Source organism: Triplophysa rosa, linkage group LG2, assembly GCF_024868665.1.
Source record: "Triplophysa rosa linkage group LG2, Trosa_1v2, whole genome shotgun sequence".
Lineage (NCBI taxonomy): Eukaryota > Metazoa > Chordata > Actinopteri > Cypriniformes > Nemacheilidae > Triplophysa > Triplophysa rosa.
In genome coordinates, this window is record NC_079891.1 from 2,009,437 (window position 1) to 2,035,464 (window position 26,028).

Consider the following 26,028-nt stretch of genomic DNA (forward strand, 5'->3'; position numbering starts at 1 on the left):
TTTCCAGAATTATTAAGGGTTTTATGCACGGATGTTGCTTGGGGAAAGGGAAACCGGGGAAGGCGAGGGCTCGTGCAGGCGGGCAGTGCAGAACCCGGCTCGCAGGGGTCTGACTCCGGGGGAGGAGAAAGCGGGATCGAGAGGCTGATCCTCTCGGACCGCGATGACTTTCCCCTGGAGCAGGCCCAGGACGAGACCTTAAAACGGGCTTTTGAGCATGTCTCGTCCATTGACGGGCAGCCGGTGCAGCCTGCCCGACCTCTCGCCTACCCCTATTTTGCACTTCGGAACAATCGGTTATATCGAGTGGCCCAGGACGCTCAGACCAAAGAGGATATAACCCAATTATTAGTTCCAAAGAGCCGCCGGGAAATGCTTTTTCAGGCGGCTCATTGTAATCCAATGGCAGGACATCTGGGGCAAACTAACACATTAAATCGTCTCATGGCCCGGTTTTTTTGGCCGGGCATTCACGACAATGTGCGCAGGTGGTGCGCGTCTTGCCGTGAATGTCAGTTGGTGAATCCACCGGCCACACCAAAAGCGCCATTGCGCCCTCTTCCGTTGATGCAGGTCCCCTTCGAACGAATTGGGATGGACCTCATCGGGCCATTAGAACGATCAGCACGGGGACATCGGTTTGCTTTAGTCATAGTGGACTATGCAACCCGATATCCCGAGGCAGTAGCCTTGCGCAACATTTCGGCAAAGTGTGTTGCGGAGGCTCTGTTTCGTATCATCTCCCGGGTGGGGATCCCCCGCGAGGTCCTCACGGATCAAGGCACGGCGTTCATGTCACGCACACTGCGCGAGCTATACGAATTATTGGGCATTAAATCGATCCGGACCAGCGTCTTTCACCCACAAACAGACGGCCTGGTGGAGCGGTTTAATCGCACATTAAAGACCATGATTCGTAAGTTCGTACACGAGGACGCCAAAAATTGGGATAAGTGGTTGGAACCCCTATTGTTCGCGGTACGGGAGGTCCCGCAAGCCTCCACAGGGTTTTCCCCGTTTGAGCTTCTTTACGGGCGGCAACCTCGAGGGGTGCTGGACGTATTGAAGGAAACCTGGGAGGACGGGCCGTCCACGAGCAAAAATGAAATTCAGTATGTCATGGACCTGAGAACAAAACTCCATACACTGGGGCGGCTATCTATGGAGAATTTGTTACAGGCCCAGGACAAGCAAAGCCGCGGGTATAATAGGGGAACCAACTTGCGAAAATTCACTCCGGGAGAGAAGGTACTTGTATTACTCCCTACTTCCAGTTCAAAATTACTTGCAAAGTGGCAAGGACCCTTTGAGGTTACACGGCAGGTAGGGGATCTCGATTATGAGGTCGTACGAACAGACAGGCGGGGAGCACGGCAAATTTACCACCTCAACCTCCTTAAAAAATGGAGTGAGGAGGAGTCCGTGATGTTGGCGACGGTGGTAACGGGAGAGGATGATCTCGGGCCGGAGGCGAATGTTAAACATCAATCCCTCGCCCTGGCCCCGGGGGGAGATCACCTCTCACCCTCGCAGCTCACGGATGTGGCCCGCCTGCAGGCGGAATTTGCGGATGTGTTCTCCCCCCTGCCTGGTCGCACGAACCTTATTCAGCACCACATTGAGACCGAGCCGGGGATAGTGGTACGAAGTAGACCCTACCGGTTACCTGAACACAAGAAAAAGGTGGTTCAGGGGGAATTAGACGCGATGTTGAAGTTGGGGGTAATAGAAGAGTCTAACAGTGACTGGGCGAGCCCGATAGTTTTAGTCCCTAAAACGGACGGCTCGATACGGTTCTGTGTAGACTATCGCAAGGTGAATGCCGTGTCGAAATTTGACGCGTATCCCATGCCGAGGATTGACGAGTTGTTAGATCGGCTAGGCACCGCTCGTTTTTTTTCGACGCTGGATTTGACGAAGGGATATTGGCAGATCCCTCTTTCCCCAGTGTCTAAAGAGAAGACAGCCTTTACCACGCCGTTCGGATTGCACCAATTTGTCACCCTTCCGTTCGGCTTGTTCGGAGCTCCGGCCACCTTCCAGCGCCTCATGGACCGCATCCTCCGGCCACATGCAACATATGCGGCTGCCTATCTGGATGATATTATCATCTACAGCAATGATTGGCAGCGGCATATGGAGCACCTGAGGGCGGTCCTGGGGACGCTGAGGGAGACCGGGCTCACGGCCAACCCGAAGAAGTGTGCGGTTGGGCGGGTGGAGGTCAGGTATCTGGGCTTCCACTTGGGTCATGGGCAGGTGCGTCCCCAAATTAACAAGACGGCAGCGGTTGCGACCTGCCCGAGGCCTAAGACCAAAAAGGAGGTGAGACAGTTTCTGGGGCTGGCGGGATATTACAGGAGGTTTGTGCCCAATTATTCGGAGCTTGCCAGCCCGCTGACTGATCTCACTAAAAAGGAGGCACCAGATCCGGTCCAGTGGACGGAGCGGTGCCAGCAGGCTTTTACCCAAGTTAAGGCTGCCCTGTGCGGCGGGCCGCTCTTACACTCGCCTAATTTTTCTCTTCCTTTTTTTCTGCAGACCGACGCGTCGGACAGAGGGCTGGGAGCTGTCCTGTCCCAGGAGATGGGGGGAGAGGAGCGGCCGGTGCTGTATATTAGCCGCAAGCTCTCAAAGAGGGAGGCTAAGTACAGCACCATCGAGAAAGAGTGTCTGGCGATCCGGTGGGCTGTTCTCACCCTCCGGTATTATCTCCTGGGGCGGGAATTCACCCTCTGGTCGGATCACGCGCCCCTCCAATGGCTCCACCGCATGAAAGATACCAACACGCGGATCACCCGTTGGTATCTGGCTTTACAGCCATTTAAATTTAAGGTGATCCACAGGCCGGGGGCACAGATGGCTGTGGCCGACTTCCTCTCCAGGCGAAGGGGGAGGGGGGAGGCTGCAGGCCGGAGGGCTCCCCGGCCTGAGTCGGGCGGTGGGGGTATGTGGCAAGGGGGGTGTGATTTAGCAAGGTCTGCAGCGGGAGAGAAGGCTGAGAGAAGAGTGGTGAGTAAATGGGGTGCGAAGTGCAAATGATGATCTGCTGTCCTCTATTCCAGTGATTGGTGTGGGGATGCATATAAACAGCTCGGAGACAGGAGCCGGGTGTGTGAGAGCCAGCAGAGTCTACTGCGGAGACAGAGCAAGAGAGAGAAAGCCTGAGAGAGGAGTGCTTCACGAGAGGATCGTCAGCTCCAGTAGAATACGGAGGCTGGAAACAGAGACGCGCAGCGTCAGCATTGAACTGTGATATATTTTTGTTAATAAACCGTACTTCTCCTCTGCAGTAGTCAACCTGTCCCCGATCTCTTCCTTCTCACCTACATGAACCTTGCTACAGACGCCATGTAATGATATGAGCACATTATATTACAAAACATTGTTTATGCAACGGGATGTTTGCGTTTAAGCTTACAAAACTACAAAATGTCAAAACAAAAAGATTATTTGTGTTTTCTTTAGCAAATACTTTTATGAATGTGTTTTTTGAATATCGCTATATAGATTTCAGAAAATCAGAAAATGATTTGCAAGGTAAATTATTAAAAACCGATTTAATATGCGTGTACATCGCGTTACAATAGCTGTTTAGTAACAATAACAAAGTGAATGTGCTGCACAAAAAAATAATGTTTCTACTTAACAAAAATGTGTTTTAAATGACAATTTTTCGTCCTGTTGGACATCTAAGGAGTTTCTGACTTTTTTTGAGAACTGGACATTCACTCTGGAAAAGAGTAAATCTGTGAATTCTTTTTTTTATTCATGTGGACAAAATCTTTTTGTTTTTAAATCTTTTATTCTAAAAGTATCTTTCTTTCAAATCTTTAGTTACATGACAAAATCATCAGGGTTTGTTTCTTCGTCTCTTATGGGAATCCCTCCCTTTATGTTTGTCTGAAGGTTTGCCGTCTTTGGCTCCTCTCTTGTCATTCAGTAAGATGGCAGGGCCTTTGCCCATCGGTTTGGTGCTTTTATCTTTAATGTAGTCTTCTTTCACCAGAGGTTCAATGATGGCGCCCGCTGTAGTGACCACCTTCGGCATGGTCATCTTCTTCACGGCGGTCTGCGTGTTCCACGTCTGGCCGACGGGAGTTCGGATGCAGGACTCAAACTGTGTCGCGTTCTGAAAGGGGAACGGCAGATGACTGACCTGTGATAGAAAAAGAGAAATAACAGTTTAACAAAATGTGTATGAACTGTTTTGATGCACTTTCCATTATAATCGTGCTAAAGTGGATCTGGACAAGGCAGCGATTATGTTTTTATGCGCAGCTTGTTCGTGAAGCACGGCTCTGTGACCAGTAGATAATGCTGCGCCGTCTGAAAGCACCACGACTTATAACGCTTATAACGTGCACTTGAGAAAGAAATACCTGTCAAACATCATCATTTTAAATATACTTTATTACCATGGCTTGAAGAACAGTGATAGAAAGAGGCCATTTCGAAAGACAGAAAGATGGCATGAACTAGTGCGCGAGAGCGCCCTCTGGTGTTCAGATGCAGCAGCCAAAACACCAAATCACCTGCTGCAGTACTTAGATGTTCTGTTCAACGTTTCTATTTTGTAAGCCTAGGTCAAAATACAATAATAGCTTTTGTAAAGTGAGCATTTATTATTTAAATTCTGTGTCCTTTAACTCGCATTTTTATTCTGCATCGAGTTTGCTGCCTTAATTCAAACTGAATTAAAACCGTAAAATGCATTCTCATTCTCAACGCTGGAATGAGATCGCACTAAAATGTGAATTTGTGATTTTACTATGAAATCATTGACATGTTTTGAATGACAGTAGATGTGATTGGTTACCTGATGGGTGGCTATGGATGAATTTCTCTTCTCCGATATGATGACATCAGGCAGTTTCTGGTCCTGTCTGGATGGTGGTGGAGCCATTTTCTTCCTAAATCTAGAAACAAAGAAAAGAAAAAACTGAGAACCTTTTAGTCGGGTGTGAATCTGTAGAATCTAGTTAAAAATTTTGCTTTCAAAAATTTCATTTCTATATGTCCACTGCTAAAACATCGAACCTGACCATTTTCTGCAAAGCTGCTACAAAGCGAAATTGTGACAATCGCTATAAGAATAAATAAAAAAAGTGCAAATCAACCTTTTGCGTTTGTGCTGGGATGGTTTGACACCCACGCCGCCCCACTCCCCCCAGCCGGGCAGCGTCAGGTCCACCACTTTGGGTCGTCCGGCCTCTTCCTGTTTCCTCTTATCTATCAGGAAATCCGAGATGACATCATCGCCAGCAAACGCCTCCTTGATGATGGAGATCTGCTCCTCACGCTCCTAACAAACAAAAAAAAACACAGAAAGAGATTAGATTTTTCATTTCACTTCTTTCTTTATTCCAGTAAAGCCCCGTCACTCACTTCATCCTCCACCACAGTCGGCGTCAGGGCCACTTTGATGGTTTTGGCCTCTTTGGTGAGAACTTCACTGAGGTCGATTTCTCGTTTGCTCCTTTTCGCCAGCGGATCAGAAGCTGTGGGTTGAGGCATCGACGGGGCTGCGGGTGTCCCGGGTCGAGGGTCCGAAACCTCCTCCAACACCTCCAGGTCTTCCATGCTTCTGACCCGAAGCTGCCCTTCATCCAGCTGTTCTTCATCTTCTTGTTGGTCCTGTGTCGGAGCCGGGCCCTCGTGCGTCTTCTCGCTGCTCATGAGTTTGAAAAGCGTGTTGAACTGAGAAACGTCCTCCTCTTCTTCTTCTTCACTGTCGGAAATCTCCACCGTGCCGTCGCCAACCACCTCTTCTCTCGACACCTCACATGTGTTGACTACTAAAAGACAAAAAAACATCAATATTACTTCTAAAACATCACGGCGTCATTTACTCGTTTTAAACCAGAATTCTTTCATTTATACGACAGGATTTGTGCGAGTAAACAATGGCGTAATTTAACTTTGGAAACATTTCGTTCAGTTGGCTCTCGTACTTTGTTCTTCTGCTGCTGTGGGAATCAAGTCATCGTCTTCTGTCCGTCTCAACGTCCTTCTTCTCTGAAAGTCTGCGAGAAGTTCCTCTTCCTCATTCCTCTCCTCCTCCTCCTCTGATGTTTGAGGTTTGTCTGGTGTGACGCAGCTGATCTCAGGCTCTTCTTGTGGAATTCTGCTTCTCATCCAGGGATTGACGGGGTCAGTGATGGGCTCAACGTCGTTGACAAAATCAGGAACCATCTCCGATTCTTCTGGAGTCTCGTGCTCGTCGTCAGAGAGGGTCGCGATCTTCTGGGTCAGATCTTTGTTGATCTGTAACTGCTCCTGCATGGCTTTACGGGCCTCAAGAAATCAGATGCGAAGACGACATTAAAACTAGCACAAACGTCACCAAAACAATACATTTTTCTCTGAAATCGAATTCTCACCGAATCGTCGTATTTGGCCATGATGGCTTTGGATTTGGCCCACTTGCCGCTGTTTTGATGTTTCAGAGACATGCGCTCCTGTTTGGATGACACAGAGAAACATGAGTGACGTTCTTTCATTCAATCTCTCTCAGGGTTTTCTTAAAGGAGTGGTTCACTTTCAAATTAAAACGTCATGATAATTCACTCGCCAAGCCGTCCGTGTGTTTATTTCTTCTGTCGAAAACAAATCGAGTTCTTCTCCATATAATGCACTTCAACGGGGGGCTGTTGGTCAAGGTCCAAATTTCAGTTTCATCGCAGCTTCAAAAGCCTCTACGCGACACCAGCCGATGAATACATGTGGTGTCTAGTGAAACTATGAGTCATTCCCCCCCAAAAAGTGATTCAAATGTACTTATTAAACATAAATACATGGCTTGCACTGCCTCTGCAATGCACGTCCACGACTTCCGTAAGACGCAATCACACTGGAAAGATCACGCGAGACGTGGCTCTTCAAAGATTTAAACCAGTGTTGGGCGAGTTACTTTGAAAAAGTAATTAATTACTAGTTACTAATTACATGTTCTGTAGAGTAATTTGATTACTGTACAAATTAATCTCTGCAAAAAGTAATAAATTACTTATTACTAATTACTTTCTTATCTTATCTTATATCAACCTTGATTAGTAAAGTGACACAAGGATAGACACAAAACAACTTAATTCATTCAAATAAATAATATAAAACTACATAAAGTACTTATTAAAGGGGTCATATGGCGCGAATACGTGTTTTTCTGTGTCTTTGGTGTGTTATAAGTTGCTCATGCATGTATTAGACACGTAAAATTGCAGAAATGAAAGTGTGGGAACAAAAGATGCATTCTATGTAAAAGCGAATGCTCACCCAGACCTGCCTGAAACGCCTCGTGTAGCCACACCCCCACAAATCTACGTCAGTTGGTGGTCTGATTGGACTAAGACCGCCCAAATGTATACGCAAGTAAGGTGGGCGTACCTGTCAGTACAATTGAAGAGGAACCTGATGTTCCAAATATGGTCAGAGGCGTCACATTTCCCTCACACGCTTGCAGTATTCCACCAATCACTGCGCACTGGTGAACTAGCCAATCACAGCACACCTCGCTTTTCAGAGCCATGAGCTTCGTACAAAGTCTGCGCGTTTCAAACATGCACAGTATGTGGAAAATACAGCGTTTTTCAACCTTAAATCCTGTATACACATTGCATTACATCTAAAACAAACCATAATATTCATTTTAGCCGTGTCATACGACCCCTTTAAATGACTTGTATTACAAATGTGAGAAAGATGCATTAACGCATGCATTTTAAACTATTGTATACATTTAGGGTTGGGAATCGTTTCAATTTTATCGATTCCGATTCCAATTCTGATTCTGCTTATCGATTTCGATTCCTATCGATTCCCAGTTTCGATTCCTCAGTTGAAGTAAAACATTTAGATATCAACCTGTATGGTCATTTAGCCTGCTTATAGACTTGTTTGCAAAATATATATATTTATGAGCAGAGTTTTGTGTATATTTACACATAGAAACACACCTTTTCTGATTTATTACAATTTTTATAGTTGAACTACATCATGGTTAAACTGCAGTTACTATAATGCAACTATGGTTAATTTGTGATTCCTGTGCTTTAATACAAATTCTATAGCTAAACTAAAGCTTACTATAGTAAAAAAATATTGATAATTTTCATAAGGGCTTTTATTGAGATATCAGCAGATCATGCAACGCATGTACTTTTCTGAAAATATGTACACAGGAATTGATAAGAGGAATTCAAATTTTAATTTCAAGTATCCGATTCCTATTCCTTTCGATTCCGATCCGATTCCTAGCCTTTCGATTCCGATTCCAAATTGGAATTGATTTTCGATTCCCAACCCTATATACATTACACAGTATTTGGTTTAATTACATCTGAAGTAACTGTAATTAAATTACAAAAAATAAGAGTAATCCCCTACTTTACTTTTTAAAGGGAAACTAATTAAATTACAGTAACTAGTTACTTAGTATCTAGTTACACCCAACACTGATTTAAGCATCCCTGATATGCACAAGAACTGACCATTTTAAACAAAAGCCTCAATTTGTTTTGGACAGATGAAATAAACACACGGACGGCTTGTATGATCATTCTAAAGTGAACTACTCCTTTAAAGCCCACACACCTCCATCCTGGACATCTCCATCTTCTTCAGCTCCTCCAGAGCTCCCGTGGGGTCCGTCTTCATCCGCTCTTCAAACTGCTTGACAAACTCCTTACGCTTGGCTTTCTTCTGAATCCTGTGATATCTGCAGAGACACGAGATTGGTCCATTAAAGAAAAGCAGCACACTACAAAAGCTCTTCGTTCATTTGACTCTTTGGTCACCAGTGAATGCTGTTGCAACTCACTTTTTGCTCTTGATTTTCTTTTCTCTTTTGGCTTTGGCCTCGTAGTACGACTGCAGCGCTCGGGCCTTCTGCAGCTCGGCGCGACGAATAGTAGCCTGCACATACATGACGTGAAGTGCTTCATTCATAATGAGCTAAAACACGTGAACAATGAACGTTTTACTGAAAGACTGTTCCCACCTCCTCCAGACTCATGGCCATCAGCGATGCCTCTTCCACCGGAGTCAGGACGGGGTCATGAAGCGGCTGCTTGTTCATGTGCAGGAGTCGAAAAATCTCTTGTTCAAGAGGCGTTTCAGCCTGGCCAACAACACAACAAGTCAACTTCCAGCGCAAATGAAATCCCAAGCAAATTCCCCAATTGGCGTCTTAAACCTCTAAAATCAAGCAAAGTTAAATCCCCACCTTCCATCCGGCCACCACCTGCTCCACCCGTTTGGGTCCCGAGGGCTCCTGGTTCAGAGGAAACACCAGCTGTTCTGCTTTCTGGTTCTGGATGACCACGCTCTGCCAGTTTGTCACTTCTTTGGTGCTTTTCTCATACGCTACGCTTCTCTGAATCTGTAACGTCACAGAGAAAACTCACATTTACACAAACTCCAATAATGCATGCAGGTTTTTCTGCGGTGAAATGAATCCAGCGACGAAAGGACCGAAGTGAGTATTTGAAGACCTTCTCTGTCTGCTCTTTGTTAAGCGGGAGCTCCAGCGTCTCATTTCTGTTCTGCAGGTTCCTCAGCTGTTTCTTGGTTTTAGTGGCTCCTGTGGTTTTTTCCACAGTTCCCAGCAGGTCAGACAGGCCCACTTTGTCTCCAGCACCTTTCGAACAGAACATCTTTTACTTGAGTCCGAGATGTAAAGCGAATCTAGATGGTGACGCGTGGTTCTGCGCTTACCCTCCGCACTGACGAAGAACTCGGAGACCTGCAGACTCGCTTCAGAACGTTCAGTCTGGTTTTTCCTTGGATGAACGAGAACCGGTGCAATGACATGAGCAACGATTTCTACTGTATACGGTAACAATAATCGTAATATATTTCGTCACGGATCTTCAAGATACCTTCTCTTTCCACCCAGAGAACTGATGGCTTGTAGGAGCTTGTTGTGTTTCCTCTCATCATCACTTCCTTCCTGTGAAAAAACGACATTGACGTTTTTCAACATGGAGATATTAATGACTGCTTCAATGCTCATTTATGTGATTCTCACACTCTTGAATATGATTAAATAGTAAAGCAATGTGACCTCATCTTCACTGGCACTGATGACGTCATTATCCATGGCAAACTCCTTTTCCGCACTAACAGCCATCTCGGAAGTCACCTTTACGCCTTCACTGTTAAAAATATAACAAAACGTTATTCATACGTTATTGAACAAAATCTGTGTTGAACAGTGTTTTAGAAAAGAAAAACTGCCAGTGAGCGTATAACAATGATTTATAGATTGAGCTGTCAGGTATGAGTTGACTTCAACACACATAAAGAGAAGTATGTAAAACACTTCAGGAATTGTGCTGCTAGGCTATGCATGCCAGAAAAATATAAATGAAGGACTGACACACTGAGCTTATTTTTACAGGACATGCCGCAACATACAACCAAAACAATCTGAGGAATTCTAATGGATTTAATGGTTATAATGGGAATTGTATTGTATTGGAAACTATAATGGTCACTTTTGTGACCCCCGCCCAACTGAACTTACTGTACACATTGACAAACAACAGAGTGCCTGTAGATTATTTCTGATAACAATCAAAAGAAACCGAGAAGAACCGTTACTTGGCTAAACTCGTCTCTCCAATATTTTGAATTTAGACTGCGATACCGATCTCAACCGCTAGATGTCAGTGTACCCTACGGTTTCTTTAAATGCGACCAAATGCAGGACCCCAACAAATTGTTTATTTAACAAAATGAACATACAACAAAATTATTGAATACAATTACTATACAGTAAAATAATAATACAAATGAATATCAACATAAATTAGTTATATATTATTAGACACTTACACTAGCCAAACACAAACAGAAAGTTAACTGGGGGTCAGGCGCGCGCGCGCGTCCGATAATGTTATCTGGTGGATGGGAACCAATAGAACACCATTAAATCCTACTGGAATAAGATCATGTACTGGTTTTAATGTTAAACACCTGGTGGTTCATAATGGCATTTCTACTGGAAATCATTAGAGTTTATAACTATTTATAATACTGCGTTTAGTTCTTGTAGTTGTCTGACTCCACGTAAAAAAGCACCGTCTGATACTTCAGTATTACTATAGTAAACTATACTTCAATTCCCAGATACTAGAGTTGACAAAGTGTAGTAATTATTATACTTCATTACACTATAATTTTACTACAGTAAACAGTGAGATATACTACAGTACTTTTTTCCTGTGTCTCGTGTTCACTCATGACAGAGTATTACTGTAATAAGATAAAAAGCAACGCTAACCTTACACACCTCAGTGTTTCTGTCGTCTTCACACTCGAGCTGCTGGATTTTTTGAAGCACGTGTCCAGTAAATTATATAAAAACAGTGCCGATGACTGTATGATAAAGTCCGATCATCCAGCTGATTTTAAAAACCAGCGAGTTTTAACGTCAATATAATATTCGTTAACTTTGAAGATTACATAAAACTGTTAGAAAACATTAGATTACACACATATTTCTGAAAGACTATTATTTTCTACGTCATGTTACTCATTACACGTGATCCGCGCACAGAGATGACGTGTTTTGGAGGCGGAGCTGTGGGAGAAAAACTGTACTGTACCAAAGTCCCTAAAACAAAAAAGTCTCCGCACTCGGCGTCCCTATTTACAGCTCACCCGGGAAGCTTTTTCAGTCATACAGGACCAAGTCCCATTTGCGTAGTTAGGGGAAGACTGATTTATCCTGTATAACTCGGTAGGATCACAACATATCGAGATATTTCTGACCAACAATTTAACATTACATCAACTTTACCATGCGTTTAGTTTATTAAACTCGAATTGCGCAACAACAACAAAAACCAATTCACGGGTTGCGCCAGATACTGCGCATGCGCAAAGGTTCACAACTTGCACAGAGCCCGACCCGATTGGCTTGTTTTAGAAACTACTGAAAGTTATTACTCCAAGTAATTAATTCTCACGTAAATACGATCTCACGTATCCGTTGAGTAGATTCGTCCATTTTTATACTATTGTTTTTTTCTGTTTATACATTTAATTGTTTTTTCTGTTTTACTTATTAATTTATTCACTTTTGTTTAATCACAACCTGTACTGTCACGTCACGTACATTTAATGATTATGTTCAAATTCTGCCTTTGGTCAATATTCAATACAGCTAACTAACACAATAAAACACAATACAAACATGACAACATAATAAAAAAACATTTTTGCAAATAAACTCTTCATATATGTTATATATTATTTAATATTACTTAATGTATTTTAATATTATTTTATATTTTGTTTTGATATTTATTTTTCACCGAAAAATAACAATTCTGTCATCATTTACTCACCTTCGAGTTCTTCCAAATCTGTATGTCTTTGTTCTGATGAACACGAAGAAAGATATTTGGAAGAACACTTATAACCAAACAGTTCTTGGACCCCATTGACTGCCATAGGAAAAATTATGACAGAATTTTCATTGGGTGAACTATCCCTTTAAGTACTCATGCAACCACAACAATTCCTTGCGTGTGTGCGTGTGTGTACTTGGCAAATAAAGCTATTCTGATTTCTTTGATGCCTGTTTGTGTAAATGTGTATATTTGTTCTATTTTGTACAAAAGTGAGCTAATGTGATACCTTCTGCATGTCATTGCAAAACCTCTGTTTAGCACACGTAGACAAGACTTTAGTCTGTTGTCAGTCTCTGTCCCTCTGATGTCCACTTCTTTGGCCTCGATCCAAATATGGCATAATAATCAAAACATTACAAAAATACACAAATTTATATTCTCCGAGACTGGTGCAAAGACTGAAAATCGTAGTTGTGGACTACAGTATAATAGTGCAGCTATACACACACACACATCTGAGATAACCTTAATTGAGAGTGTGCAACTGAATAAACTTGTATTGTTTTAAAAAGTATATATACTGAATATAAAAATATAAATAAAAAATGATATAGAAATGAGTTACATTGTTAAGTTAAGTGTACTTGTGTTTGTGAGAAATGAAGACACACATGATCCCGTCCTGTAAAGTACAGGAAAGTACTATTTTTATTCCTTCATATTCAAACTTCACAAACAGAGTGAACTTGTACAATACCTCAGAGAGTGAAAATTACAAAAAAAGGTGCTGGTAACATTTACAAAAAATCATCCTTACTTTGCAACAATCAGTTCTTCTTCCACTCTTTTTTTTTAGTCTTTTGCATTAAGGCTTAATACTTCTGTATAAAGTATATGCAAGTCTTCACAGTTTTTTCCAAAAAAAGTCACAATATTATGTAACATAATGAAGCGTTTACGGCTATTTTCTGTATAATAACAAATACACATCACTGGTAAATATACGTGAAAATACAGGGTTTACTGTAAAATGGCAAGTAATGATACTGTTTGCTGATTTTTTTTCTTTTTTGCTAAACACATTTGTAAGAAAGGTTATTCGTAAGATACCACTGAAATAACTGAAGCAGAAGAATCCGAAACAAAAAACCAATAATACGCATAAAAACAAGGGAGATCGCCTCGAAACTTTGGCACATCCCTTTGAATATTTTTCACAAAATATATATATATATATATATAAGGTTTATTTTTTCGTTCAAATCATATACGCATGGAAGTATAGCAAAACCGGCATAAAGTGAAATCATGCTGCGTAGAGTAAGGTGCTAAATTAGAGATATTACAAAACCCGTCCCGTTCGGACGAGCGAGAATAAGGTGCATTTGTAAAACTGAAAAGCATGTGGGCCTTTTTTTAGGTATCAATAAACCAAATCAAAATACGTTACAAATGCAACGTAACGCAAAGCAAAAGGAACCCAAAAGGAAAACAGCGTGACCAATAGTCTTGAGGCGACCTCAGGAACACATGCATCCCCATTGATTCAGAGCGACGCGTGAGCGTCTCTTCCACAGACGTCTGAAATACTCTACTTTAGCATCTGTTGTGTGTACACGGCGTGTTAAACGTGGAATATTTCACCGCGAGACGTGACGATGAAGATCCCAAACGAAACGAAACTGAGATTTTTCTAGTTTACGACTCAACAGATAAGAGCTCTATCTCTAGAACGCATGGAAGCTCACCCTCATGCACACCGCAACAAGCTTGCTCGAACGAACCTACGTCACGAAAGCGATTTGGTTTTAGTGCAAACACAACTGGCTGGCGTCAGCTTCTTAATAATAACAAGCTCACCGACGAGATAACATGAAGGCACATACTGTACTTATGCTTCCTCTAACACGCGACACATCGACACGACACCTTCGACAACACCACGAAGCGCTTTGAACGGGAAAGCCACGAGTTCCAGAAATCAAAAACCATCACTATTTAGGAACGCTAGAAGTGCGTAACCAACCATAAAGGAAACCTCGACACCATCGCCGGGTTCCCATCACGTTTATGGACCATTACGACTTTAAAGGAACCCGAAAATCAAAAGCGTCATCGTTTATTAACCCTCACGACGTCCAAAACCCGTGTGTGACTCAAGAGAAGATGTCTCAGCGGTTTTGTGTCCATTCAATGGAAGCCAATGGTTGGAGTTTGGTTCTTCAAAGTATCTTCTTTTGTGTTCCGCAGAAACAGGTTTGACATGACGTGAGGGCGATAAAATGATGACAGGTTTTTTATTATCGGTCTCTTTAAGTAGATTTGCGTGTGGAAGTCTTGATGGTCAACAGCAGGAAAGGAAAAAAGCCGTTCCTGTATTCAAAGTTTTTTAAGTCCCAGAAACACGTCAGCACCGAGATCTACTCGCAAAGATCAGCAACGACAAAATCTACACTCATTACATATTGATGAACATTCAAGCATGTTCATGTTTCTGGGAGCGTCCGCCACCTCCTTCTCCTCTTGTGTTCCTCCGGACACCACTCCGTTTCATTTTTTTAAAGTACAGCATTTCTATCCATGTGTACGGCCTCGCCATCATCCCACTTCTTCTCTATTGTGCCTGTTTAGAAGCAAACAGCGTCATTTAAGAGCGCAGAAACATTTTCTGGTTTTACGCGGTAGGTTTTGAAGCGCGTGCCGCGTTCTATTGCTATTTCTCAAAGAAGACTCAAGAATCGTTTTAGTGCAAAAGTCTTTTCTGGGTTGACGTGTGGTATCTGGGTTGAAGTCAATGAGGATTGCTACAGGAATTCTGGTCGGCTGATGTATTTTTAGTGGTTTCTGTCATGCCTCGTACTGTATTAGTTGAGTGGTTTTGAATAGTGTAAGCGTGCGATTCTTTTACAACGGGAGATGGTGGTTATGGTATGGCGGTGATTGTTTGGAGACCATCGAGTGTGGCTGAGTGGCTGAATCTGTTGGGTGGAATCGTTCTGTATCCGGGTCTCACATGTAGATCAAAAACAAAACTTTGGATTTTTCGAAAAATCACTCTAATCCAGTGTCTGACATAAAAACAAAAAGGCCTTTAACACACACTAAACAAGTCCTTATTCCATATCTCTAACAGCAGGTGTATTACAAAGCAATCCGTTATTTACAATAATTAAACTCTTCTGATGTTTACGTAAATCGTCTTCTCTATACTTCCATGATATCGTCTGTCTCTCTCTTCAAGGCCTGTAACTTTAAGCACTTCCCATGTGAGGATGAATGTTTGAATACTGCGCGATGTTTAATACCTTCACTACCACAGCTCCACCTTTGCTCAGTTTTTCATGCTTCAGTATGAACTTTGAAATGTGTGAAAACAAAATAATGCAAATGAAAGAAAACAACAGGAACCCAAAAGACATAAGATATGGCTTTAAACAGTGACAGATACCAAACGTGTGGTTTTAAAATCAACTAAAACCCTGCTCACCTACATGTCACCGGTAAAGCAGAAAAAACGATAGATATGGATATACTGTATATATAATGATGAATCCCAACAGATCTGTTTAAAGGGAGTTCAGTTATAATCCGTCCTGATATTCACATTACATTTGTGTTACTTTAGAGGGAATTTGGTCCTTCAATCTGAAATGATGGCAAGTAAATGTCCACTCTGTTGTTTTCTACATTATTCCAATAACGCGACATGAAATGGACATGGAAAACAAATCATAAGGCAGTTTGAAAGATGTTTTATGGGTGGATGATTTGGTGGTAAATGTATTGTATGAGCAGGAGCTTCCAAACGAAAAAGCTAACATTGACAGATCCGTGCAAACACAAGAGATAAACGGCTTGGTCCATCTTGACAAGTCCAAACTGAATCTCAGAATCCACTGTACTGTAAGCAGAGAATCTGGAATACTGAAGGAGGAAGAATTAAAGCAAAAACAACAGCAAGCAATGAAAGGGCAGATCGGGTTAAACTCTTTTAAAACTGAAATCTTGGAATCGAAAACAAATGCTTATGATTCAATTGTGCTGTGAAATCGTTCTGTTTTATCACATGTCTATAAAACATTTCAACTGTGGTCTGCATGTATAGAACCCACGCACGACCGCATTTCAGCCAAATACCGTTTGACGTTTTCACATTTCTTTCATAGATCTTCAAAAAAATCTTTGGTGTCAAAAGGAATTTTATAGACCCACAGTACAGCAGGCTTTTATTTCATTTGAATAAACGTTGGGTATGCCAAATATGTCTGAAACGTTGGACTCTTTTTAACTTCGTGTTGCTCAGGCATCAACACATTTGGTACAACAAGAATTAAAACAAAGGTTCAAAGAAAAAGAAATCAAAGTGAACCGATGCCCGAATGATTATATGATGTGATGCAAACATTCTCAACATGCTTAAAAAAAAAAAAAATCAAAATATTTTGTTTGGACATGGACATTATTGGTCGACTATTCATCTATGGATCGCAGCGTGTGTATGTGTATATTAAAACCTGGAAAACGTTCAGACTGAAGTCTGTAAGCAGGGTTTTGCATATTATTTTATGTTACAGTTTAGTTATGTACACTAAGCATTAAATCACTAGTTACACAAAACCTCACAGGATTTGCTCAAGCCATTTAAAGTTAATGTGATGATTCCTGTATTCTCTATGAGAGGAAAATAGAGAACGAGCTTTACTGAATGAAAGGATTTCAACAGATTTGTCTGAAAGCAGCCGCGCTTCAAACATCAATTCAGCATTAGAGAGAGAGAGAGAGAGAGAGAGAGAGAGAGAGAGAGAGAGAGAGAGAGAGAGAGAGAGAGAGAGAGAGAGAGAGAGAGAGAGAGAGAGAGAGAGAGAGAGAGAGAGAGAGAGAGAGAGAGAGAGAGAGAGAGAGAGAGAGAGAGAAAGAGAGACAGAGAGAGGGAGAGAGAGAGAGAGAGAGAGAGAGAGAGAGAGAGAGAGAGAGAGAGAGAGAGAGAGAAATCTAAGCGTCGTGAATAAAGAAAGATGGGCTTGAGTTGGAACACATAACAAATGAAAATATTATTATTCTGGAAAAGATTGACTGATAATAATGAATAAAGCTTTCTTCTGCTGGACTCAAATTGTGTTTTGTTTAATGGTAACTATGTCAAGTACAAAAGACTCCAAGAAAGTGGATATTTTTAAGAGAGATCATCAGTACTGTATATGATCCATCTTGACACACTAATCTACTATATGCACTAATACTGTATATCATCACACGCATCTGGCAAAGAAAAATATGTACCTAACTTTAGTGTCACATTTGCAATGCGTTTGTATAGAAGTATGTACGATTCTTAGAAAAGCGGATAAATATGTGAAGATGAATTGAAACTGTTCCGTACGTTCCATCATGTACAGTAAGAAAAATGGGCCGTTTATAATGGCTTGTTATGGAAAAACTTGAATTTTGGTTTAAAGTCTCAGCTTTTCATCCTCTCTCCTTTAAATAAAATGAATATCTATGAAGATAAATGTGATTGGCTTATAATCGCCCTGTCGTAGTTTCACACGCGCGTAGATGTCGTGATGTAAACAACTAATGTTAGCCGTACCTCTGAAAAACTGTACAAAATTCAGATAAAGTAAAAAAAACGGTTGTTGGCGTGCGTCTTCATTATTTTGTTTCAACAATTTAGTCGAATGCTGTGAAAAAGATGCTTGTTTTCACTTTCAGCCTGTGTTTAAATCATCATCATTATCTCTATGTGGAAAGCTGAGACTTTAGTGTATTCAACTCAAAATGTGTTTCTGCGTCCGATTGACCCAAAATAATGGAGCAGGTCACACGTACACGAACATGTTTGTATATACAAAGAGAGAGAGAGATGTTGGGTGACTGAAGCATTCCACTTTATAAGATATTATATTATGTATCTACAATGAGGTTTATTTCTATAAGATCCGTTTAGAATTAAAAAGCGATTTATCAATAAAATGAAAATGTGAGAAGAGGCTACGTGTACATAGATTTACAATGTTGTGTAAATCATATTGAGTTAGTAATGTAAATGAATGTCAGCAGTTTTCTCCTGTCCACCAATCTGCATTAACGTCCATAAACATATCTGATTTATATAATATTTATGTTTCGGAGCGTATAGAAAAATGGTCATAAACTCATGTCAGTGTCAGGCAGCAGTAACAGGGTTGACAGTTCACAATAATGCTGTTATACATTTTGAATTATAAAATGGGATAAAAAATTCCTTAAAAATTCAAATTTTTCACATTTTCAATTGCAATGTGTTGCAAGTAGTTGTTTTAATCGATTTTTTTATGATACACGCACATGACATTTGTAAATGAATGTTCAAACTGTCCCTTGTCAATCTAATCAGCTGAAAAATGACAAAATAAACCATGTGTGTTTTGTGTGATCAATATGTATATCCGGCAAATTTTCTGTAATTTTGCCTTCGGTAACTTCAATTGGAAATCCTGTTGGAAAAGCATGAGCAAATTTAGAATTGACATAAACAAAAGGATTTCATTCTTCAAATCTGAATTTTGCTCAACCCTGTGTATGGCGGCTTCGACATTGCGAATGATATTATCACCTATAGTGTTTAAACGCTATATGGGACGTTCTATAATATCACAGCAATGGTTTGATTTTGGCCTTGCGGTGTAAACTTCACACCCGATTTTCATCCCGAATGAATTGATATGAAACTGTATTGGTTTATTTACACTCAGGCACCGTAGTGGCAGAACAAACTCTGTCGGGTTAACCGATGGTTTAGTTGAAAACATACGGGGTGTCGTACAAAAAGCCAACAGATAGTCAGACGCCGGTACATGTGGGGGATATAGAGAGCACAAAACATGCAGAATACATGCCATCATCATCGTCATTACCGCTCACTCGCGATCGAGTGTAAAGATCATCATCTGCCCTCCTCTCAAAGCCCCGCGGACCCTTAACTACAAACGTGAGTCTTTCTAAAACACGCTGACTATCAGAACCCCAAACAAACTCACAGGTTTAAGTTGTGAATGACAAGTCATCTTGAACACGCACGTGACACGCGCATGTTTTCCTCAAACACAGCGACAGGATCCGTGTCATTGACCAGCCAGCGTGTTCCATCCGTAAAGAAACTGCAGGTATCTGAACTATCATAAATATACGATTCATCTGAAGATATTATGTTACTTTGCTTGCTTCTCCTGTTAAAATCTGTAAATATATGTATAGCTTTCTATGGTTTCTGAAAAAACAAACACACTTTGTAGTCATAAATAGAGTAAATGCTTCGTCTTTGGATTCGAGCGTATGATACAAGCAGAAGAACATCGTAGAATCATTAGTGAAAACCATTCAGAGCCATATTGTAGATAAGAGTCGGAAAGACGACACGAAGCATGCTAACGTATGGAACCTCTGGGGAAGAAAGAAGTACGCTTGGCTTTTACAGTCGTTTGGTATTGAACGTGTGATATGGTTGGGTGTCTTCGGACTACAAAGCTTCAAACTGGAATCATTTCTCCAAAACCGCTTGACTGTAATTCTCTTTAACGTCTGTGAAATCTCCACCCTCGAATCTTTTGGAACAATGACAAACGGGACCTCTGTTCCCACGCACATCACAATATCGAGTACGGTGCTCACGATATTACGACGATCGTACGAACCATTCGAGAACGAGATCGGCAGGAAGAACAAATGGATTTGGACAAACTGGGTCCAATAAACCGCAGAGTGAAAATGCAGACATTTCACGCAGGGCATTTCAAATATGTGACGCATTTAAGCAAAAGGCAATTCGAAAAACACGAAACCAAACGAAAATGTATTTGCACGTGTTTTTTCATGATTATTCGTTTGAACTGGGGCACTTTGGAAACAATATAGCGCAGTATATTGTAGTACAAAACCTGTTATTTTGGTGATTTCAGGGGTTAAAAGAGAATAAAACACCCTTACTTAATAATGGTCCTCAAATGTGTGTTTGTTTGTTTATTTATTTCATAACTTATTGCTGGTAGTCGTCATCAAACTTTGCATGTTGAGTTGACAGTTCATATTCATGTATGCGATTCGTTTTAGGCAGTGAATTGTTTTCGTTTCGTGACGTATTCATATATTAGAATAAAAACAACAGTATTATTGTAAGCTTGGAACTGTAAAAAGAGGCACTTCATTTTTTTTGTCTTCTACAAAGGAGAGGCATCGTAAAACTCAGCGCGTACAGTGTTAGGTGGTGTGTTTTGGTTACAGTACTTCTTAAAGATGCTGATGAAGAGATCTCCTGTCGTTTTAAAATATATCAACCAGCGTGTTGAGAAGATCAAGTTGTTGAAACGAAAAGAATTGCCAGATGAAAGATTTCAATGCAGCAACGTTAGGTTCGATCGGGGAATGAAGAACAAGTCTTTATTAAAATCCAGCGGGGTTTACTCAAACCACTATTATACATATACATTATATTATATATATATATTGACTCTGAGCGTACGATATAACAACTCATTTAACTGTTTCAAGTCATTCTGTCAAGAGAGCGCAACATCTTTTGCTCCCGCATAAATATTAGCGATGAAGTCTTTCTACACCCAAAAGCTTTAACTAGAAATAGATATTATTCATAAACAAACGATTAAAAAAGTACCATCGTTGAATAGCAAGGGAAACGGTACGGGGTAGTCCTACAACAAAAACTTATCGGTATGCTGTATCTATACTGTACACTGTAGAAAATTAATATGCAATCTAACATTACCATTTGAAGCGACAACAGAAACAAAAATAAGAGCTACGTCTACATTTATGACTCGTAAATATATACTGTAAGTAATGTAAAAAAGTCTATCAGGTTTAGACACTAAGAGTGTTCACCGCAATGCTGAGAAGAACGTCGTCCGGTCGAGATGCGATGAAAGTGAGCATTGACGCGACATATAAGCTTTTGAATTGTGTCTAAACATTATCGTGCAGCGTTTACACTTTCACAAACTACAAAGTCTCGGTGAAATAAAATGATTTCTCGTTATTGTCGTTTTTCCTTTATATATATATATATATATGAACAAACACAGAGTCACAATAATGTTGGAATTATCGTACTGTAGCACTTCAACACAAGCGAGATTTTTTTATACATGAATCGGCGGTTATGAATCCATACGAACGTGAGCGGAGAAATTAGCATTTGCATGTACGTTAGCGACACGTCCTTCATAAACAACTGTCCAATACTGTATTGCGAGGATGGGATTTATAGTCTTGTTTCTTTTCTCTGCCCTTCTCTTAAATATATCCCTTGTGTAATATAAACCAAAACAATCGGCACCTTTACAAGCAATAGTGCATTTGGCTGCTTTTTTTTATTACAAATATCTTTAAGGCTATCAGTGAGGACACAGCCAAAATAACAAATATTTGGAAGTGACATTGATTCATAATTTTTAAGTGCTTTTTAAGAACATTAAGGTGTAGAAATGTTAATGCGTTTGCTTGGTGACCCTGCTTGTATCTTCTGCTACAGGGTTACGTACACGTGAATCGACATTTTTGACACAGTTGCGTTTTTCAACTTTTTTTGAATGCTCTTACCACCAATAAAGGAATTTTAACTCCTGCCAAATTTTACACTTTTGATTTGCGCATTTCGCAGATTATGTCGACTACTATCAACACAACTACAAACGAGAAACGACAACCGACTCCACAATCAAAAATATCCATTGTTGTCAAAAAACCGACGGCAGGGTCAAATATAACCAACATACGTTCTGTCATTCAACGCAACTATCTGAACGAAGAGACCAAAAAACACACGGCGACCCCTCAAACCCATCCAACATAGCCTGTAGTCGAATAAAAAAGTGATGTTTGGCTCAACTTACAGTAATTCGTCATTTTACAAAGTGACTAATTCTAATGTTGTTTTATGATCGGCTTTCGGCGCCGATTAGGTTTGGAGGTGGAGCTTCGTTAACCATTTTTTTCGTATGATTTACATAGTACGAATTTGTACAAATTAGCCACCTCGTAAAATAGTGACGAATTTCTGTGAGATCTGTTTTTTTACCAAACTCTCACGCTGGGTCGTATCATACAGGTGTAAAGCAAGTGCTGTAACAAGTGACATGTTGTTTACTTCGGGAAAAACCGAAATGATTGTTCTTGAGAAAAATACCAAATGCACTTCTAAGTAAAATGTTGTCACCGTACCTGTACTGCATATTGCAAAGGAAGCCCTACAGTCCAGGCATCACAGATTGTACAACACAGACATCGAGACGTACTACAGGAATAAACACACGCACACGCACACGCACACACACACACACACACACACACACCCAAGTAAATGTGTTTGATCCCTAGACAGCAAAAAAAGCTTTGCACTACGATGCTCTCATAGAAACATACTTGTTCTAAAACACGTGTATCATATATTTAGGCACACACTAAGATTCTTTTTCCTTTTTTTGGATTTTTACGTTTTTTAATAGGATTTGTATGAATGAGAAAACCGAGCATTTGCTTGACTTAATCAACTGCTGTGATGCTGGGATGGAGGGAGGGGGGTGTAAGGAAGGCATCGTAAGCGCCTGACCGGGGGCGAGCTCACAATAGAATTGAATATAAATAAAGAAAACAATGCTTGCATAAACAGCACAAAGTAAATACAATAGCAAGTGATGATAACAAAGCCAAGACAAATTTAATCATCTCGTCATCTAAACAACAACAATAACAAAACAAAAAAAGAAATAAAAAGGAACAAAGCAACTAAAACACAAGTGAACTATAGAAACAAATATTTGATAATAAAAAAAATGATTATCTCTAGAAACTAGAATATCTCTGGTAACAGTAGTGCACTTATTGGTTTAAGCAGTGCAACATATATGCAAGAAAACAATGCAGTCCTCTCATCAAGCTTTTAAGAAAGATATTTCCTTTATAAACAATGAAAACAAAAAAAATGAAAATCATAGAATTTCATTTCATAAGTAAAACAATTCAACGTTTAAGCACAGGATTGTGCAAAGTAGCACTGTTTTTTTTTCTCTTAAACCTACAACTCGAGCAGATTCCCGATAGGAAAATGTCCAACATGAATTGTGTACGTTTGTCATCATTTGAACTACACTACAAAGGTGTATCTACTCAAGCAAGAGAGCAAAAGTAGCCAGATTGCAGTTGCGCGGCAGACGAGTGAGTCTCTTATGTCCGTGAAACACGTGTACGACGAAGCCAAACATGAACACAGAGCTTTTGAGTGACGTTACACCAAAATGACAAACCCTTCTGAAGTACACTCGACACACACAATGTCGACAAAACTGGGAATGTTTCGTATTTGTTTCGAGTCTGTGAATCTGCGGTATATTAAAGAAGAATGACCGTGTTTTTTTTTATTGTGGTTCAGTAGATGTTTTTGGTGGCCTTGTGTCCCTAGTATATCCGTCCGTTACTCTCTAGCGCCATCTGCAGATCCCGTCGGCGTAAAACGGCGACGGCCGCCGGAGCCGTCACGAGGGGCTTTAGGAACAGGAGTAGTGCATTTGAAGCGCCCCTCTGAGACCCCAAACGGCCGCCGCCGCAACGCGGTCGACAGAAAACACAGAGTTTCTGCTCGTTCTTTCACGATAATGATAGTAATGTCCACATCACGCTGATAACAGTCTCAAAGTGAGCATGTGTCGAGCAGCAGGTGACTTGGATTCTGGGCCCGTTTGCATACAAACATCTGCCGTTTTCCTTTTTTCGTCGTCGCTTTGAAACAGAAGCGTGGAGTAAATGAGAAGAACGAATCGATCGTCCCAAATAAAGCGGGGACTTTGTATCAGATTTCGTTTTGAAGTGGAAGAGGTCGACTAACAGTCTTCTTCGCAGTGGCAGTGTATGCGAAACGCATCGGAAATCTTGAATACTGTCATTTATAAACGCTTAGATTTTTTGTAAACTTGACCATCGAAAAAGTGTCGCGGGAGAAAAAAACGATAATAAAACCACTTACAAAAAAAAGAAAAAACGTTCGTTTTAGTACAATTATTAAAACTGGCTTGACAACAACGACATCCCTCAATGCCATATAATAATAAATAAAAACCCAGTGTCAAATCCAACAACTCGCTTATTCTTAGCACACATAAAAGGCAAACACGTGACCATCGGTACTTCAGAATGAATCTAGAGCCAAATGACGTTTTTTTTTTTCTTCGTTCGTTTGTTGGTTTGTTTTTAAATCTATACCACAGTAAGCTTGGACGTTTATAGTGTCCAATACGGTCTACATGGGAAAAGATCTACAAGTTAAAAAAATTCACTGCAATGTTTATTTCTGCGCACACGCACGCTCACATGCACAAATACACAAACGTACAAAATACCTCTACCATATATAAGTGTGTGTGTGTGTGTGTGTGTGTGTGTGTATAGGTCATTTGTGCGTGTGAGTGCATGCACGGCCGTGTGTGTTCGTGTCGACGTGTGAATCTGTTTTCTTTTCTCATATGTGTGTGTGTGTGTTCTTTCGCAGGCCTTTCGGTAGTGTTCAACACGTAAATCAGTATTTTAAGGAAAGCATACATTTAGAGGCCAGTAGTATGGATCCAGCCAGTGGATCATTATCCAACTACACAGCCTTAAGGCAACCATCATTTTTATTCTTTAAGAATAGCAAGGACGAAAAAAAGAAAAGAAATTAAACGCTTCTTTTTCTAGAAAACTTAATGTGCCAGTGTCTATACTCATTACTCTTCATGCCCCAATATAAGAAACAAAAAAAATCTAGTGCCATTTTCGTTATCATGTCATTCTTTCTCGTGTAAGTTTTTTTGTTTGTTTGTACTTATCCGTCGGAGACATGCTTGCGCATGTGGTCGTTGAAGTGCTCGATTTGGTCGAACTTGACGGGGCACACGGAGCACATGTAGGTGGTCCCCTCCTGGCAGCTGGCTTCCGCCGCCACGCCCACTCCGGCGCTCCCGACGCCGCCCCCCGTGCCGCCCGCTCCCACCGGCATGGCCAGAGCCACCACGCCCGCTCCGGGCTCGGGAACGGCCATGGGGACGGGGATGGACGCGGGGCCTCCGCCGCTCCCCGCCGCGTTCACCCCGGAGACGCCGGTGCCGGTGCTGTGCAGGGCCATGTGGCGCTCCAGCAGGGTCTTGTGGGAGAACTTCTTCTTGCAGATGTAGCACTCGTAGGACTTCTCGCCGCGGTGGAGGCGCATGTGGACGTTGAGCGAGCTCTTCTGCGTGAAGCGCTTGTTGCAGATGCTACACTGGTACGCTCGCACGCCGGTGTGCGTGACCATGTGTTTGATGAGATAATCCTTCAGCGAGAACGAACGCCAGCAGATGCTGCACTGGTGCGGCTTTTCACCTGAAACGATACACAGGACAAAATCATCAGTGAAAACAACATTCGATCGTTCATGACTATCAAATTAGACGAAATTGTGGTTTTGTTCATAACGAAAAACACAAAAATGTTGTTTTTAATAAACGTTTTTGAAATGAATGAATTGGATGAAATAATAAAGAAAAAGCATCCAATAAAGATGCAAAATGGTTTTTCTTCTGCTGGATATTATTTGAGCTTCATTTTTTTTAAATCAGCTACTTTCTCATCGTACGGTGGAAAGTCACCAAATTTTCCATGCTGGTTA

General features: G+C 41.2%; 2 protein-coding genes across 7 annotated transcripts in view; both read right to left on the minus strand.

Annotated features, from left to right (window-relative positions):
- Positions 1–3,548: 3,548 nt before the first annotated feature.
- Positions 3,549–11,550, minus strand: si:dkey-251i10.3 (uncharacterized protein LOC553498 homolog). 3 transcript variants are annotated; one of them, XM_057357726.1, is made up of 15 exons: positions 11,294–11,550; positions 10,064–10,154; positions 9,879–9,949; positions 9,715–9,779; positions 9,492–9,637; positions 9,224–9,379; positions 8,999–9,118; positions 8,819–8,913; positions 8,593–8,716; positions 6,384–6,461; positions 5,955–6,297; positions 5,389–5,795; positions 5,121–5,305; positions 4,820–4,919; positions 3,549–4,159 (listed from the first exon to the last, which is right to left on the minus strand). In XM_057357726.1, the coding sequence occupies exons 2-15, from the start codon at positions 10,127–10,129 to the stop codon at positions 3,854–3,856; spliced, it is 2,262 nt and encodes a 753-aa protein (XP_057213709.1). In that variant the 5' UTR covers positions 10,130–10,154; positions 11,294–11,550; the 3' UTR covers positions 3,549–3,853. The 3 variants fall into 3 exon arrangements, with proteins under 3 accessions (XP_057213709.1, XP_057213690.1, XP_057213699.1); XM_057357707.1 differs by having other exon boundaries at positions 5,389–5,798; XM_057357716.1 differs by having other exon boundaries at positions 5,389–5,798; positions 11,285–11,550.
- A 1,486-nt stretch (positions 11,551–13,036) lies between these two features.
- Positions 13,037–26,028, minus strand: part of zbtb20 (zinc finger and BTB domain containing 20) — a 51,927-nt gene continuing 38,935 nt past the window's right edge. For all 4 annotated transcript variants that reach the window (XM_057323018.1, XM_057322994.1, XM_057323009.1 and 1 more), the window contains one exon: positions 13,037–25,742. In XM_057323018.1, coding sequence (XP_057179001.1) covers positions 25,207–25,742 — 536 coding nt within the window. In that variant the 3' untranslated portion in view covers positions 13,037–25,206. The remainder of the gene's footprint in view (positions 25,743–26,028) is intronic.

What these genes read in the sequence shown, in the direction of transcription:
- si:dkey-251i10.3 (XM_057357707.1), bottom strand. Translation starts at nt 10,129, where the DNA reads ATGGCTGTTAGTGCGGAAAAGGAGTTTGCCATGGATAATGACGTCATC. An exon ending in TGGAGATGTCCAGGATGGAG is followed by an intron (nt 6,462 to 8,592) that starts GTGTGTGGGCTT and finishes TCATCCAAACAG; the next exon opens with GAGCGCATGTCTCTGAAACA. An exon ending in CACAGCAGCAGAAGAACAAA is followed by an intron (nt 5,799 to 5,954) that starts GTACGAGAGCCA and finishes TTTGTCTTTTAG; the next exon opens with TAGTCAACACATGTGAGGTG.